This window comes from Plectropomus leopardus, chromosome 4, assembly GCF_008729295.1.
Source record: "Plectropomus leopardus isolate mb chromosome 4, YSFRI_Pleo_2.0, whole genome shotgun sequence".
Lineage (NCBI taxonomy): Eukaryota > Metazoa > Chordata > Actinopteri > Perciformes > Serranidae > Plectropomus > Plectropomus leopardus.
In genome coordinates, this window is record NC_056466.1 from 20,607,223 (window position 1) to 20,625,622 (window position 18,400).

At 40.2% G+C, this 18,400-nt stretch overlaps 1 protein-coding gene across 1 annotated transcript; it reads left to right on the forward strand.

Annotated features, from left to right (window-relative positions):
* Positions 1-1,357: 1,357 nt before the first annotated feature.
* Positions 1,358-18,292, forward strand: LOC121941928 (axin-1-like). The gene is made up of 13 exons (XM_042484940.1): positions 1,358-1,518; positions 3,042-3,732; positions 6,183-6,376; positions 6,536-6,691; positions 7,659-7,793; positions 7,942-8,038; positions 8,570-8,707; positions 10,150-10,540; positions 12,043-12,220; positions 12,338-12,514; positions 13,782-14,081; positions 14,192-14,341; positions 14,479-18,292. The coding sequence occupies exons 2-13, from the start codon at positions 3,112-3,114 to the stop codon at positions 14,603-14,605; spliced, it is 2,664 nt and encodes an 887-aa protein (XP_042340874.1). The 5' UTR covers positions 1,358-1,518; positions 3,042-3,111; the 3' UTR covers positions 14,606-18,292.
* Positions 18,293-18,400: the final 108 nt, after the last annotated feature.

Genomic DNA, 18,400 nt, shown 5'->3' on the forward strand with positions numbered 1-18,400 from the left:
TGCAACCTTTATATTTACCATTAACACTATACGCCACTGTTCCCGCAGTCACTGTATTTTACCATTTTACTGTCATCAAAATGTCTGAGCTCAGTAAACCGCAGTGATGCATACATTTACTTACTACTGTAACAGGTCTGCAGTTCTTGCATTTTGTTATTTCAATATTGTGCCATTTCTACTGCACTACATTTCAAGGTAAACGTTGTACTTTTTACTACATTAAATTTATGTAACAGCTAGAGTTAATAGAATCCCAACGCTTACTTTGATTACTTGATTAGTCAATTGACAGAATATTATTTGGCAACTATGCTGATAATCAAATAAAAATTTTAGTGATTTTTTTTAAGCAAAAAAGCCAAACATTATCTGGTTTCATGCTTTTTAAGTGTGTGTAAATTTATACAAAATTTTAAAAAACTCAGTAAATCTTCACATTTTGGTTGAGAAAGATACCACTTGACAATGTCCCCTTGGGCTCTGGGAAATTACACAGGGCAGGTTTCACTATTTTCTGATATTTTATTGACAAAACAATTAAACAAGAGAATAATGGCTAGATTAATCAATAATGGAAACAAATTGCAACCCAAATAGTTACTTTGCAGACTGAGTTTTTAAAAATATATAATGAGCCTCTAAAATACACTGCTTTGTTTCACAGTAAATTAAAACAACCCTAAAAAATAAAGTACGTTGGTTGCATTCAGCTCCCCTTCAACTAGATACAACATTCAAATACTGTTGACATACATTGTAACACATTTCCCTGTAAAATTACCATGAACTACTTGAAACTGTAGTTGCCAGCATTCTTCCGTTATTTTACAATACCAATACCGTAAATTACTTTATATTATATTGCTGTTAAATTTATTACAGTATTTTACAGTAGAATATGACATTTACAGTGTAGTATTAGCAGCAAAAAGCACCCGGATTTACAGTGTTTTACTGTATTTTGAAGAAAAGCGGTGTATTACTGTTAGAATGAGGCTGTATTTTTGAAGCAACTTGTTACAGTATAATGCATCAGTAACAATTATCCAATAATGTAATATTTAATATCCATGCTGTGTAGGTACTGCCTGCACATAGAGTAATTTACTGTCTTACTTAAGTACATTTTGATGATATTTATTCTTAATTTGAGTACAGGGTGATATTGATATACTCTCAACTGAGTATTTGCACATCGTTGTATTTCTAATTTAACTGAAGTAACTAATGTAAATACTTCTTTTCCTTCTACTAAACTTATGGCGCGCTGTGTGTCGCTTCTGCTCGTTGCAGTTCTACAAACGTACTACACGGCGTCTGCGTGCACGCACGTATTCTCTCGCTCTGTATTATTGCTCAGAAACCAGCCACCATGGGGAGTTAAGGGGGCAGTCGACGGGTCATTTTCGTTAATATTTAATATCAGAAAGCTTTCCATATGCTGCGTTTTGGAGCACACAGTTCGCGCCAGTATCCCCAATGCAGCGGATTACGGGGATCGGGCTTTCAGAGACGGTAGGACGGACACTTTGGTGGAAAACACGGGACGTTAACGTAGCTAGCTAAGCTAACAAGCTAACCAAAACTAGCTAACATACCAAGCTAGCTGGCGCTGCAGCCAGTAGAGTGGAAAACGTGCCCTCGCTTTCTTGTTTTGTTTGATCTTAGATCGGTTGATTTGTTGGCGATAATCATTGGGAAAGTTGTAGGTACTTCTGTAGGAGTTTGCTTGACAAGAATGAAATGATTAAGTACGCTGGTGTTGGAGTGTTTTTGCACGCAGGCCCGTCTTGTGTGGTTGTAGAGTTTGTTTCTGTACCCATCCCCCACCGTCTTTGCAGGCCAAGATGAATGAGATTCTCACTTCAAAGCACTGGCATTGGTGGTGGCATTGCTACAAGGCTAGCTAGCTGTCTTAGCTTGTTAACAGTAGTTGGTTATTTAGAAAATTATATCTAGTTACACGAAGTGTTAGCTTTGTTTTGACAACTGTTGGCGTTAGCATTCAAGCTAGCTGTTAAACTGAGGACAGAAACTTAATGGTGAACTTCAGCTTGAAATTTTACGCTCACTACACTACATGGCTGTTGATGAGACTGACTTATAGTAGCTTGTAATGCAAGTATTAGCACCGTAGACTAACATTTATTGGTTAGCAAGCTTTCATGCCATGTTAGCATTCAAGGAGTGTTACTTTTTTGTGTTAAATTCTCCTCATTCTTACGCACACTTGTTTATAATCTGCTCTGTTATGTTTTTATGTATTTTTGCTCATCATCTCATTTTCTAGCTTGTTTATATTGCTACATATAGTACTGTTCAAACGTCTTAGGCCGCCATACATTTGTTGTTTTAGCAAAGTTGTAATGAGGCTATCTCTCTCACTATGTGTGTATATATATATATAGCACAAGATATAATCAAACGAAAGAATACAGAGAACACGTACAACACATTAAAACACCTAAACAAGTGAGAACGAATAGCTTCTTCATACTAAAGTCAGTATTTGGAGTGAAACATGGAACTTTACAACCATATCAAAAGCATTGGAGATGCTTTTCATTAATTGTCAGTCAGTATTGAGCTTGGACATGTGTTGATTGCAACCTGGTGTAAATACACCAGAAGATAAGTGTTGTAAATCTCATATTGTCTACCCAAGAGAGTTCAACACATGATAAGTGGAAAGGGAGGTCACACTAAATACTTGAAAGTTGAGCCTGTTGAAGTTGTTTTATTCTGAAATATTTGCATTTCTAATACTGCGTATATATTTCCTGTATGTTCTGGTTGTACTATTGTAAAGCGATTACTGAGAAATATGTATGATCATTATAACCTTGCTAAAATAACAAAGTTTAAGGTCATAAGATGATAGCACAGTGTAATGCATGCATGTTTGTGTGGGGTCTGACAAATTGAAGGCAGTGAGAGATGAGTCTGTCCTCTTTATCATCTTAACTGCTGATAATGTTCCTTTGTGTCATCTCCGACTGTTTCAACTAACTGCTTTTCTGTTCTTTTTTTCATCGTAGGGTGAATTGTTTGCCAGCAAAATCATTGCCAGAGGGGAAGATCTGACCTCTGCTTTGTGCAATCAGAGACATGAGTGTTGTCAGAGAATTACATGGGATTGGGTACAGGGGCGGTGGTGGGGTTGTGGCCTCTCTGAGCGGCCCTACCCACTTTACAGAGGATGCTCCACGACCCCCAGTTCCTGGTGAGGAGGGATCTGATGTGGACCACCCTGTCCAGTCAGCCAACACCCGTCCAAACACCCTTTCCCAAACCCTCGGCTATCCCCCGTCATCTTCGTCATCTAAAATGGGGGATCCATCAAGCTACACACCCTCCTCGTCATCTGCAACCCCACGGCGGCCAGATCTGGACCTGGGGTATGAACCTGAGGGCTCAGCTTCACCAACTCCACCTTACCTGAAGTGGGCAGAGTCGCTTCACTCTCTCTTAGACGACCAAGAAGGCATCCAGCTGTTCCGCAACTTCCTGTGCCAGGAAGGGTGTGCAGACCTTCTCGACTTCTGGTTTGCTTGCTCGGGGTTCAGGAAGACCAGCCAGGAGAAGAGGGCAAAGCTGGCCAAGGCCATCTACAGGAAGTACATTGTAGACGGAAGTGGGATTGTCTCCAGGCAGATCAAAACAGCCACCAAGAGCTTCATCAGAGACTGTGTTGGGAGGCCGCATCCAGACCCTGCAATGTTTGAACAGGTAATTAAAACACTTATTTTAATTTTTGTCATGGTTTCTAAGAAGAGCGAGACAGGTTGGGTGCACGGGTCAGTGGAAGATGTTGGTAATGGCTCACAGGCTGTGTTTTGTCCATCTCAGTTATTTGAAATGGTTAAGGCAAACTAAGGGAATTAGATTTTAGGCTGTTTGGGAATTGGCTAATAGAAAACAGCATTTGTCTGTAAACCAGCAATTCTGTGCAGGCTGACAGTATACACCAAGATAATGTGCGACACCCAAAAAAATACCACAGTTAGCTTTGATTGCAGTGCTGTCTGCACACTGGTGCTGAGAACTTTATCTTTTAATCACATTGTCCTGGTACACAGTAAATGGCCAGCTGTTTTTGGCCTATGCCTGTGAAGCCATCTTAGGCGTATGTCAATGTTTACATCTAGATTTGAGGAACTTGACAGCCAGGTCTGCTTCCATCATAGCTTGCAGCCGGCCTTTGAACAGGCCAGAAGTTGTGACGGGTATATTCAGTTAAGAAAATGCCAAATTGTATTTCTCTTGCAGTTTAAAGAGTAGTTTTGTGTATGTTTTGAATAGATAGTTTTGAAAGATAAATCACATGGATGGGGAGATGATTGCAGTTGTTGCAGGTTTTAGGGCTGAGATGAATCTGTCAGCCACATTTCACTCCTGCTCCACTCAAAAGACATTTAGGGGACAGGAACTAAAACTGGTCCTGGGTCTTGCAGTGAGAATGCAGTTGTAAGACCCTGATTACCTCAAAAGGTTCTTGGGTTTCCCTAAACAAGTTTTGTGGTTAGTATGAGCTTTTACAGCCTTGAGGTAAAACTTCAATAACATTATAGCATTTTAAAATGTATACCTATAGTTTCACACACACACACACACACTCTCTCTCTATATATATTTATTTTTGTTGTTATTATTATTTTTACTCAAGTAAGTAAATCACAACAAAAGATGAAATCAAGTTAAGTTATAGTTTCAGGTTAGTTTTTTGCTCACTTGCCCACCGCTGTCCACTCTCGACCCTTGATCTCCTTCATTCTTAATGTCTTTATCAGTATTTTTTTATTGGATGTGCATCTGACCACACACATGACAAGTCTGTGACTGTACTGCTAAACAACCAAATTACACAGAATGAAATGACATAATTACCGTGATAAACCAAATGAGGGTAGTTTCAGTTTTGGTTTTCTCTGCTGAGACTGTTTTCCCGCACACTCTCCCTACTTTCTTTTCTATCAGCTGAATGTTGTTAAAAACATCAGTAAATACATTTCCAGTCCTAATGAAAATGCTGGTTCACAAAAGCCGAGCACTGTGTGTGCAACTTACATTCAGACTTTTAGGAGGTTAAGGCTGGTACACATTACAGTCGGGGCTGGTCGGAACGATTATCTCCCCAAATAATCTGTAATTATGAGGGGTTATCTAAATAATCTCGATTTAACCAATTGTGTCGGAGCCTCTCCGATCTCGAAGTGTAAATATCAAACATGTTTGATATTTACGATCGTCTGTAATGGAATACTGAGCGGAAAAACCACAATAGCCAATGAGAGCGAGGAGGCCGCTGCAAACGTTTTTCGCTGCAAAACAAGACACCCGCAAGTGAAGTCAGCTGATGACGGCGAACCTCCTCCATATTTGTTTTCTTCTGATGTCACATTTAATCACACACGATTTTATGAGATCCCAAGTCTGTGGGATCGCCACTGTGACATTTTAACTACAAACAGCAAGTGTGTGGTCTCACGATCTGGCCGAATCATCTAGTGTGTGCGTTCTGACGAAATCGTTTAAAATCTGTCGTTATGTGTGTGGTCTCCCACGTTTAAAAAATCAGTTGAGATTTGAAAATCCTCTTGTCTGTACCAGCCTTTAGGAAGACGGGAGAGCTGACACAAAATCACATCAAATGACTGAGATTGATCTCCCTGAGGGCATAATACACCACTCTGTGTCAGTCTGGATAAAGCCTGACTATCTAGGTAGTCAGTTATATAAATGTGGGTTTACCCTGTGTTACTTTGCTGGTCTGGAGTCGGTACTGGTTTCACAGTGTTTGTTTACAATTACTTCCACTTAGAAAACCTTCATGCCAGACACATAAAATGAGACAGCGCTGAAGAAAAGCTTCCTCAATTGGTTAGTTTTTTAGTCACCTAAGCAGAGGCCCACCTATAAAAAAAAAATCTGCAACTGATGCAGTTATCTTTGAGACCACAGACATTGACAAAAGCAGTATTTCTACTTTTTTATTTTAAGTGTTGCTTGTCTTCCATTGCCTTAATCATTTAATGTGTAACACACAACAGTGAAAAAAATCCAAATACAGCATAGCACCATTATTTATTGTTTTTGTAGGTGTGTCTTTTTATGTACTTAAATACATTTTGTGGCGATATTGTTTGCAGAAATGTGACTGCTGTGTTTGTGTCTTCCAGGCCCAGACAGAGATCCAGGGCATGATGGAGGAGAACACATACCCTTTGTTCCTGAAGTCAGATCTGTACCTGGAGTACACGCGGACAGGTGGAGAGAGCCCCAAGCCTAACCCCAGTGATCAGAGCCCTTCATCGGGGCCAGCCAAACCTGTGCCTGGGTACTTACCCACACTCGCTGAGGATGAGGAGTGGAGGTGAGATGATGCAGAATTATTGTCTTACATCTCACAGGATCCACAGTTGTCATCTAGAATAATTCAACAATGAATTTCACTGACTTCTCTGAGTTGCTAAGTCGAAATAATGAATGTATCTGATGTTTGACTAACAGATCTAATTTAAATTGATCTTAGGTGTGGAGGAGGAGGAGTGAGGGAGGTAGAGGAAGAGAAGGATGAGGAGGAGTGTGGAGACACACCAGCTGGTAGGCTGACTCACAGCCTGCTGATGCAGACAGCACCGCAGAGATCCTCGGCCAGCAGGAGGAGGCCGGATAGCAGGGAGTACAGGTGTGTGTGTGTGTGTGTGTGTGTGTGTGTGTCTGTCTCAAGGTTCCTAGATACATTAAGAAGATAATGTCTTAGTTTGTTATTTTCTATCCTGATCTGGGATATTGGCTTTTTTTTTAACATCACAGATGGGTGATGATACCAGTGTACTGAGAATGTTCTTTTCTATCGCTTTATACTGTACAACGAATGTCAGTAAAAGAAACATTTGATCACAAAACGAGAGACTAAAGTCAAATCCTTCACATTTGATTGGACCACAAAGAAACTGACAGACTAGGAGTTAAGTGTGATTCAGTGGACTTTTGACGCTGCACACCTCTCCATCATCATTATATTATGAGGAGGATGAAGGAGTGATGACTGAATTAGACCTTCCTCACATTGCTTTGGAAAAGAAAACGTAGGTTTTGCCCACTTATATCCAAGCACATATCTCTTCTTCACTCTCTCTCTCTCTCTTCTTCTGCATTTGATTGAAGAAACATCTGTGAACGCCCCTGAGTGCAGGATGATTGATCAAATATTGGAAAGACAAGAAAATGATTTCGGTGTTAAAATGCTCTCACACAGTTTTTGACAGAAATCTGACATTTAACAAGAGATAAATGATCAGTTAACAGTGACACAGGATTATAACTGGGAAAATAAATGTTTCGTTCATTTCATGGCAACATTAATCTCATCTTTTATCAACTTGAACAATAGTTGACTCTTTGCACCTAAGCTTTTATATGAATAAAATGTTGCGTTTTATAAATGATTGCGTAAAATGACATAAATACTATCTGAATATTGTTAAAAAATAAAGATTAAGTCCTAATTAGAAAGTTAAAACCGAGACATGTGAGACATGTCCACATTGGCATACATCATACTGACCGTTGACTGTGTGTGCATAAATATGCACATGTATCAACATTTGAATGTGAACTCACTGCATCATAATCTCTGTACTCCTCCTCAGGCCATGGAGGGAGCCGGTAAACCCATACTACGCAAACATGGGCTACGCTCGTGCTCCAGCAACCAGTGCCAATGACAGTGAGCAACAGAGCATGTCGAGCGATGCAGACACACTGTCACTGACCGACAGCAGTGTGTAAGTACACAGATGAACACAGAATCTCTGCAGACGATTATTAATTCAGTTCCTGAATTTAAACGCGTTTAATGACAGCGCTGGTTTTCAGAATGGATGAGTTGCTCAGATCTGTGTTTGATTCTTCTTTCTGTGTTTGTGTGTGCAGAGATGGTATTCCTCCATACAGATATCGGAAGCAGCATCGTAAGGAGATGCATGAAAGTGCCAAAGCCAATGGACGCGTGCCCCTACCTCATATACCTGTGAGTTATATGAACGCCTCTCTTTAAGCCTCAAGTTTTAAGCCTTATTTGTTTATTGTCTGAGCATGTTTTGCATTGTATGTTGTACGCTGAGCCACATCTAAGACGATTTTCTGTCACAACAGACAAAGTTTTAGCTGTGTTCATTAACAGTAACATGAACCCTGGTGATCTAATTTATATATCAGCAAGAATTTTGTTTATCAACATGGCTATTGTATTGTAAATCATTACTGTAGCAAACAACAAAAAAAAACTGAGGTGAGTTACTTTGTCAAACAATTATGTGTTATACTGATGTGCAGATACTGAGACTGACAACAATTATAAGCTTTCATAGTTATTTTCTTTGTTTCTTTTGTCGATGTGTTTCTTCTCAGTTTCCCTCTCTGCTTTTGTGCCATTTCTTTATTACTTTTCCTGAATAAATGAATTAATAATTTACATGCTAATTTACTTAAATGTCATATGAATTTTAGCTGCAGATGTTAACCAGGAATTGCGGCATGTAATGTTTGTGTTTATATACAGCGCACGTACCGCATGCCAAAGGACATCCACGTAGAACCTGAGAGGTTTGCAGCGGAGCTAATCAGCAGGCTGGAGACAGTTCTCAGAGAGAGAGAGGCTCAGGAAAGACTCGAAGAGAGGCTGAAGAGAGTACGACTGGTGAGTGTATTACTGTGTTTGTGCTCATCCTGTTGTGGTTCTGACACTGAATTAAGATCATTAGTTATTCAGTGGTGAGGTTGTCTTTTCTTCAAAATTCTCTTTAATTATGAGTGAAATTCACTGTAAACTGAGACATTTATATTTATTAATGAGAAACTGTGGTGCAGTCAGCGAATTGTCACAGGAGCGGCACCAATGCTGTGCTAGGATTTTATAACTGAACAACATCAAGGATGCACACTTTTTATTTTCCCTGACAGCGAGAAATCTGATGTTTCTAAATCACAGATTATTATTAAAGACAAGTGTATTGAAATAACAGGGAACACAAGAACATGACAAAAAAACAGTCATATTCAAAACAGAGCTGTACAATATTGCAAAAAACAGAAAAACTGACATATATTATATTATATAACTTTTATAGAAATTATATTTCTCTCTGCAACGTATGTTTCGCAATATGAAAAAATACAGGAATTTTCACCAGATGAGCTGAATAGCTCTACCCTGAAATAATTATTCACTTTAACATTATAGGTGTGATTTTTGTAGGGGAGTGCATCTTTATAGAAAGCAAATTATAATCAAAGTTGAAAAATGCCTTTTGCTCTGATGACCTTTCTGGGGGGTAGGAGGAGGACATTAGGCAGTTTAATACAGCGGTTGACTCACCATGACACTGTTGTTTTCATTTAATATGCTCTATCAATCCAGGCTAAAGTCAGATCTAGCATGTCATGTCATATTGATGCATAAACATAACGCATAGACATAAATATAGTTGGTAGACCTCTGGTATCAGGCTGACTCAGTCACCTTTAGCCTGGCTCATAGGAAACTAGCTCTTACAGTTCAATAGAGATTGGCTGGGAAATGTTGTGATAATGTTGCATTAAACAGATGCTTATCGAGGCTTTTTTTGCTGAGTACTCTAGCTATGAAAAAGCATGCGCTTCACTGTGTCTGTGGCACTTGCCACCCCAGTTTCTGGACTTTTTCACACATGTGCAAGAGAGTCACATTTCCTATAACAAAACGCCTCCAGACCACATCACATGCACACGAAACCTGTCTTAAATGGGAAGGTTTGGCCAGTAACATTAGTCATGGAAAACGAGAAAATAATGACTTTTCCTTTTGTATCAAGCAGCAAAAAAGTTGCTGCCTGACTTGATTTGTTTGAGCCAGTTTGGTCTACTTGACACCGCACGTCCTGAGATGCCACCATTGCTCATGCTCTGAACTGTGCAGTAAAACAAAAGTTAAAATGACAACATCATTATCAAATAAATTTTACATTATATTTCTGAAATTTACTTGCACATACAAGTTTAATAAGGGCACTTATCTAATTTAATGCAGTGCAATGCTTGTCGATGTGTGTATCTATTCAATGTCTAGTGAGGGATTTAATATTTTTCTTCTTCTCCCAACAGGAAGAAGAGGGTGATGATGCTGATATCTCCGTGACAACCTCCATGTCTTCTCATAGCATACCACTCCCCCTCCCCTCATCGTTTCCACCTCTTTACGGCGCCCGCTATTCAGAGACCACTGCTAACACGGCAACAGTCGCCACTTACGGTGGCCTGGTTGCCATGGAGGATTCCCATGACGACGACCCGGAATCTATTTTGGATGAGCACGTACAGCGCGTGATGAAAACGCCAGGCTGCCAATCGCCAGGGGCAACCAACAGCACCTTAGGAGGAGGGGGTCGACACACTCCTCCCAAATCATCACGTTCACCTGACGGGGGGATTGGACCGCCTCACTACCCCCCACACCGAGGGGGAGGTCACAGTCTTCCTCCTGCGGGGGTCAAAGGTAAGAGCCTATGGAGGGGAAGAAGAACTCGCAAAAAGGGTGTTATTTTCTGTGTAAACCAACCTGCTGCAAATGATTTTTCCAAAGATTTGATCTACAGCGTGGCACATCCCGTCTTTTGCATCGTAACTCGTTCTGATATCTCGCCGTATCTCGTCAGATGATACCACATAATCTTCCGTGATTATGCAGCTGTCACAAAGTATCAATATTTTTCTTATTGTGATGTTATCCCATGAAAACACTCAAACCAATAATGCATTATTCCTCCATCTTTATCTTATTTTCTGACTTCTGTTACTAAGGTCAACCAATATTGTTTTTTCAAGGCCAATACCGATACCAATTATTAGTACTTAATAAGACTGATAACCCATATAACCCAACACAAAACTTTGTTTAATGCCTTGTTTAATCAAAAACTCTTTCAACATCATATATAGAAAGTTATAGTTATAGTATATAGTTCCCTGCAACTTTATTTTTATAAACTAATGTGATAATTTTTGATAATTTTTATGAAAAATGAATAAACACAGCTCCCTGAGGTTTTACAGGTTATAAGTTCCTACCATGCTGACACTTTATTTGCATGCATTGCAGACTGCCTTGCCTGGTGTTGGTTGAGTGTAATACACACTTTTTTATTTATTAATTTTATCTGTCCTTGTTCAAATAAAATGCCAAGATAATCGGCAAAATGCCAAATATTGGCTCTGATAATTGACCAGGCCACTAATCTGTCAACCCCTATCCATTGCCTGCCTGTGGTATTTAATCCCAAGGCCATTGGTTTCTTTTGAAGATTTAAAAAATCTTCTTAAAAACAGGTGACAAATACACCGTTTTTTTTTAAGTCTCATTATAGCTGAGCTCCTAAAACTGCTAGACACTAGATTTTGGCAAGTGTTAGTCAAACAAGAGGACTTGTGCTTGTTGGGGACTGTTTCCAGCAATGGATTAATACATATTTGGTGCAGTAGTGAATGTTAACAACAGCAGGACATGTTTCTCTGATATCAATTTATTGTAGGTTTTGGTCTTTTTGTGGGATTTATTGACTGTGAGGAAATGATTGACTATCACCAGCATTTAGTGAAAAAGTCCCCTCTTATTAGTATTTTTAAAAAATGGCGAGCCATAGCTGGAAAGATTGGCTTTTATATTATGTGACAGAATATAATTTAAATAGTCCTAAATCTAGGGCACTGTTTCCTATTAATACGCGGCTGTGCCAGCGGTGTGTGAGTGTGTGTGTGTGTGTGGATGGTAAAACTGAGTAGCAGGTAGCACCTTGTACAGTAACCTTGGCAACCAGTGTGTGAATGCATGTGTGAAGTGTGGTCTAAAAGCGCCTTGAGTGGTTAGAAGACTAGACGCTATACAATTGCAGTCCATTTACCATTCAAATTCTGTTCGGGCATTTTTCAAATGGAGTGTGTTTTTGTGTGTATGATGTATTGAAGGCTCTAATTAGTCTCGCTGTGTGACGTCTGTCTCAGGTATGCATCACCACAAGCAGCTGTATCACCACCGAGGAAGAGAAGGGCAGGAGGAGGTGGGCTCTAGGTCTCAGGCCAACTTCATGTGGAACGGAGACCCGGCAAACCAGTACGCAGGGAGAAGTCGTAACTACGCCGACGGGGCTGGAGCCAGCACACTTGAGGGCATGGGTTACAGGTAGGCCGGTTGGGTGAATGTGTGTGACGTTCGCGCAGTGCACGGCAAACTGTATGTGCTGCCTTTTGTTCAGATGACCTCTGCTGATTAGCGTGTGTGTTCTCTGTTTTTCTGCAGTAGTAAAGGTAGCACGCTATCACGGCGAGGGTGTAAGAAGACATCAGAGACGTCAGGCAAAGGGGATGAGAGTGGGCGTGGCGTGGAGGGCCAGGTACCACTGGAGGATCTGGAGAGAAACCAGAAGATCCTACAGTGGATGATGGAGGGAGACAGACAAAGAAAGACCTCACATGGGTGAGTAATATTACATGTATTACTCATGATTTATACCTTGAGATGCTTTTACTTGCTAAAATATTTGAAATGTTTTATTATGGTCGTGATGATTGGCCAGTCCAAACTGCTGTACCAGGCTTAAAGTCTAAGATTATGAAAACTTGTATCACACTATCACAATCAGCAGTTGCATGCAGAACGATAAAGGCTTCACTAGATCAATAAATCTATAAAAATTATGTAACGTAAAATTGACATCAGTGATATTTTGTTGCACTTGGTGGCACCTCCCAAATATCTGTCTCTTTAGCTACTTAATGTTCCACAGTGTTTACTAGCTAGATGCCAAATTTCACTGTCTGCTGTTTGGTTCTGGACAGGTAGTGCACAGTGGATTTTTTTACAGATTTTTTAGAGACTTTTGCCAAGAAAATAGTGCTTTAAAGACACAATGAAATGAAAAATACATTCACTCAGTTTAAGTCCTGTGTTTATTGATCTCCGGTTTATTATCTCTTGTTATATGTCAAATACATAAATGTTTATCAGTGAAATCTTTGTAAAAATAAATCACCATCTTTTCTCTTCCTGTGTAATCTGGTAAAAAAACAAACAAAAAAAAAAGCAGGGTAAACTCTGCCCGCCCACTTTATATGTTTTCAGTCAAGTGCTAAGAATTTCATTTATTTTTCTTTTGTAACTGCACACTGCTGAAAGTGGTATGTCACAGTGCAGGAGCTAAAGATGCCATAACTTCCCCTTCACTGGAACATTAAGAGCGCTGAGAGTGAAAACCACAACAGTCAGGTTGCAGGCCGGAAACCCAAAGCAATGAACTTGAAAGAAGCTATACGTGTATCATGAGTGAGATGATAATTTTCTCTAGGTTTATTGTGACCTCCAACCGCACCGCACACCCATAGTAAATGTAAAAATATCAATTATAACTAATAAAATGTTGTATTTTAAATGTTTTCAGACCAGAATGCAGTCTCCTCTAGAAACTCTACACACACTTACACCACACCTTCACATGAGGCTGCTCATAAAATCATTTTCTCCATGTAGATATTCTTACTGCACCTTGCTGTTTCTACCATTTTACTAGTTACATTTCCATCAGGAAGGAGGACTGATTGGAATCATGTTAGTCCCACTTTGGTTATTTGACTGTTGTAGAGCTGTAAATTGGCCATCAGTCTCAATGGTAACAACAATCTAATTTGTGTATTTTCAGTCCTTTGACATTCATCTTGTCTCCCTCTCTGTTTTTTTTCCTCCCCAGCGGCAGCACCAGTAGCTCCAGGAGGACGGGAACCAGCAGCGAGTCACCGCGTCCTACATCAGTGGAGCGGCCCGGAGCCGTGCACCCCTGGGTCTCTGCCCAGCTGCGGAACAACCCCTCCTCAGTGTCCCCCGCCATCCCCTGCTCGTCGTCCACCCAGGTCCAGCCCTCGCACCCTTTCATCCAGGACCCAGCTATGCCTCCAAACCCAGCTCCCAACCCCCTCACCCAGCTAGAGGAGGCTAGGAGGAGACTGGAGGAGGAGAGAAGGAGGAACGCACTACAGCAGGCCAAGCAGAGGTAGGTGTCGAGTCATCTTTTTTGTGTAACCAGAATCACACTTTGGCTTGTGTCTGTGTTTACATGTGTTCCTATTGAAGTGTCATGACACAAATCTTACTCTCTGGAAGGCACAAGTCCGGTAAGCGCCAAGCGTGTGAGAACATGACGGTCGCTTACTACTTTTGTGGAGAACCAATCCCATACCGAACATCGGTTAAAGGCCGCGTGGTGACTTTGGGCCAGTTCAAGGAGCTGCTTACCAAAAAGGGCCATTACAGGTGAGATCATCTGATGCATGTGCTTAAAATATATGAGAGTGAGAAAGTCCCATTTTTAAAGAAACCTTTTTCTGTCTTTGATTAAGTAATCCAGCATGTCTGTTTTTGGGTTTTGGGGTTTTTTTTGGTGTGTACAGGTTCTACTTTAAGAAAGTGAGCGACGAGTTTGACTGTGGTGTAGTGTTCGAAGAGGTTCGTGACGATGACGCCATCTTGCCCATCTTTGAGGAGAAGATCATCGGGAAGGTGGAGAAGGTTGACTGAAATTTGGGAACAGGAAGACGACACAGAATTGGGGGGAAAAAAAGATCATTTGAACAAGGAGGAAGAGAACATTGGGGTTGGATAGAAATTCAGCTGCGGGAAAACGAACAAAAGAAAGTGGAAAGATGGAAGGAGCGATGTGTGACAGAAGGGAGGTTGCGCTGCATGGCAGAAGGTCGAGTATTACGGAGGTGGTTGTTTTTATGGACTACCTGGATGTCGGCGTCATGCCAGGATCAAACCCACATAAAGCGAAGAAGCTTGGCCAGCGCGGAGGAAAGGAACATAAATTATTTCACCTGTCTTGTCTCCACTGTGGATATTCGAGGAGCGCTGTTAAAATCTGATGTCTGACCAGTCTTCCACTTCCACTGCGATGGATGGAAAAGGGTGAGGGGGGACTGCTGGAAGGAGAGAGGACAAAGTAGTCTTCCACTTCTGCTCTGGAGGAGTCTGTCCTCCGCAGACCATTACGATGCTGCTACATTACCACGGAAACTCTTCAATCGGTGCTCGGGACATTAAAGAAAGCAGTTTTGTTCCATTCGGGAGTCTCGCTGCCTTTTGCTGTCTCTGTTCCTCATCAGCTGGTGACAAGGGGAGAGGACAGAGGATTTGGGGGAGTGGAACTTTAGCCTGCTTCTCCTCTCGTTGACTTCATAGCCTCAAAACAGAAACTTTCTCACCCGTTGATTCCTAGATGTCATGTAGTGATCTCTCACATCAACATGTTCAGAAGACAGTTCTCTACATAACTTGTTTACCAAAGCTACATATTTTTGATAAGACAAGTATCCTAGCTACTTGTTTCATTTTATTTGAATTGTGTATGTACAAGGCAGGTACTATTACTTATTAATGCAGCCTAATTTCGTTATATCTCAACTTAATGTTGTATTATTGTGTATGTTTTGAAGCTAGTTCATTAGTCATTTCAGGGCAGCCTTTTCGTTTGTCTCCCCCCCCCCCCCCCCCCTCCTCCCATAATGCATCCCTGCACCTCAGTTCTGTACTGTTTACCTTTGAGTGTGTAGTTCTGTTATTCTGCGCCATGCATTGTAATTACAGGCTTTTTTTTTTCCCCCCATCCTCAGAAATGATCATGAAAAGGCGCAGTGCACACTAAAGGTCTTTGACCACAGTATCTGTTGTTTTTAACAGGTCACACCTCACGTAACGTCATATTTTTCTGCTACACTGAGAACTCAGTCTAGGTGCCTGCCTGCCCGGCCAGTGCCATTATTACTATCTACAATGCTTATTCTGAAGCGCGTTGGTGAGCGTGAAAGCCTGTGTCATGTACGCCTGAACTCAGCCAAAGAGCATATCGTGCGTCCCGTATGCCTACACGCGTGTGTCTGTGCTGTCCGAGTCCACAAGCATGAAATGTACTTTTTTTTCATCACAAGCAGAAGGGAATCTTCTTCCTCTTGCAGATTCCCAAACTCTATACATTGTAGCTTAACACTGAGTTCAAAATCTGCAGTTTACCTTCAGAGAATAGTATGACATTTTGGGAATTGTTTCCTATCTTTGCCAAAAGTTAGGTGACAACATTGATGCATTTCTTATGTCTTTACAGTAAATATAAAGCTGCAGCCAGCACTTGGTTATCTAAGCTTAGCATAAAGAAAAGAGAAAATGTTAGCCTGCCTTTTTATACAGACTAAACAAACTAAAGCTGCAACGACGGTTTATTTCTATTTATTAATCTGCCAATTAACACAACTAATTTATTGGTATATAAATTATAATCTGAGATTTCTATAAATTGCTTGCATTGTCCAAACAGCAGTTAAAAAGGCAGATATTTGCTTTACTTTAAAAATAATTTTAAAAAAGCAGCAATGTCTGCACAATTCAGAAACTGGAACTGGAGAATATTTGCCATTTCTGTTTGAAAAATAGTTAATAACCAAAATTGTTACAAGTTGGGTTTTTTTTGTCAATTTAGGGTTCCGCGTTAATGTTTTTATTTTCGCTTGCCTAGTCATAGATCAGAAATCTACTCACCCAAAGCCACTTTTACTTGCCCTTACATATTTTTTAAATATATTTGCAGTTATCAGATAACAAAAATGTAAGTTAATTGTCAAGAAAAATGGCCCTGTTAAATCGGCGTTGCTCTCAAATTTAGGGATAAGTGTGCAATACATAATAGGTTTTAGTTTTACTCACATCCTCTAATGCTACTCAAACTTCTGTTTACAGGAAAATTGAAACGCTCGCTTGCGCTTGAGGTCAAAAACTTTGTCTTTACCTTGCTATTTTTGCGCAGGTGCCTGATTGGTACTGGGCATGTGTAACTCTCAACAGAGACAAAAAGTAAGTGAGAAGACTCACTTCTTGTCTACTTCCACCATCAGCTCCAGACAAAACAAAGTGTTTCATTTATTATTTTACACTACCCAATCGGGCGAGCGAGATGCTAGATTTCCTGATCTGACGTGGAATTTGACCTGACCCAATCAATCACGTAACCTTATTGTCAAGCCTTGAAATTTTCTAAGAAGCTGATTTAACTTTCAGCTATAAAACACACTAAATGTGAAAGTTGAGCCTTCAAGGTGCTGGTTTGTGGGATTTGTTAATTTTGGACAGAACCAGGCTAGCTGTTTGGCTCTGTTTCCAGTCTTTATGCTAAGCTAACTGGCTGTCACTTCAAACATCAGAGTTGTATCAGTGTAAATCAGTGTGAAATGAGCATATTTTCCCAAATGTCAAACTATTCCTTCAGACTTCATATCAACAGTACAGTACTGCAGTAAGGCCTTGAGGCCAGAATATCATAAAGCAGCGTGCAGACAGTGCACTGACCACACACCAGCTATGTAAGCTGAATGTAATTTGACTTTTTTACCTTTTTACCCACTATGGGAATCCCTTCATTGCTCCTGTCATCAAGTCTGTCTTCAGTATTGATCTCAAGCTGTTGGCCTGACTGTTGTGTGTTATCTATGCTGGTAGTTAATTGAATGTGTTCATCAAAAAAGAGGTCCTTCCGTATGTTTCGCAGGAATGTCAAATACAATTTGTCCTGGGTTTCTGCCCAGCAAGGGAAACATAGGATCCTGAAACATTTGTCCTCACTTCAACCCATTATGCCTTCAGTATGAAATTTTAAATTTAGATATGTATTTGTTTATTAAAAAAAATGTAATTTTAATAATCACCAAGCATGTTCTTTATAAGGAATGTTTTCCTGATGAGTTGAATTATCTATTTTGTTTTAATGTTATGTGCGAACTGCTACGGCCCTCTGACATATTTTATCTGTTTTGTTAGAAAGATCGCCCAGGGACAGTTGAATGAGTTGTTTCTTGTGATTGTGATTCAATGGACAAAACAAACAACTTGCGTCTGTTGTGTTGTCAATTTGTGTGAAACACAGTGCCTTTATCATGTTATCTTTGGAAATATCTTTATTGAACCAATCCATGCTTTTAATGTAAGATTTTATTTTAAGTCAGTCCCGTTGTATTTTTAGCTGCAGTCATGCTTGCTCACTTCTGTTCTGATAGATCCTCTGCTGTAAATATGTACATTATCATTTCATATGTGTCTTCAGACCCGCACCACGTCCATGGTGTTTCTGTTTTTCAAAGGTAAACGCCAAGATGTCACTGTGCTGGTTCCACTTGTACATTTCTTTTAAAAAGGTACTTCATAATAAAGATGTTGAATAAATCTTCACTCTCTTTTATTATTAAGGCTCAATTTCATGTGTTCACCTAATTTTCCTTATTCACATACTCACTCATACATATAATACTGCGCGTCTTTTAACCCTCTCTG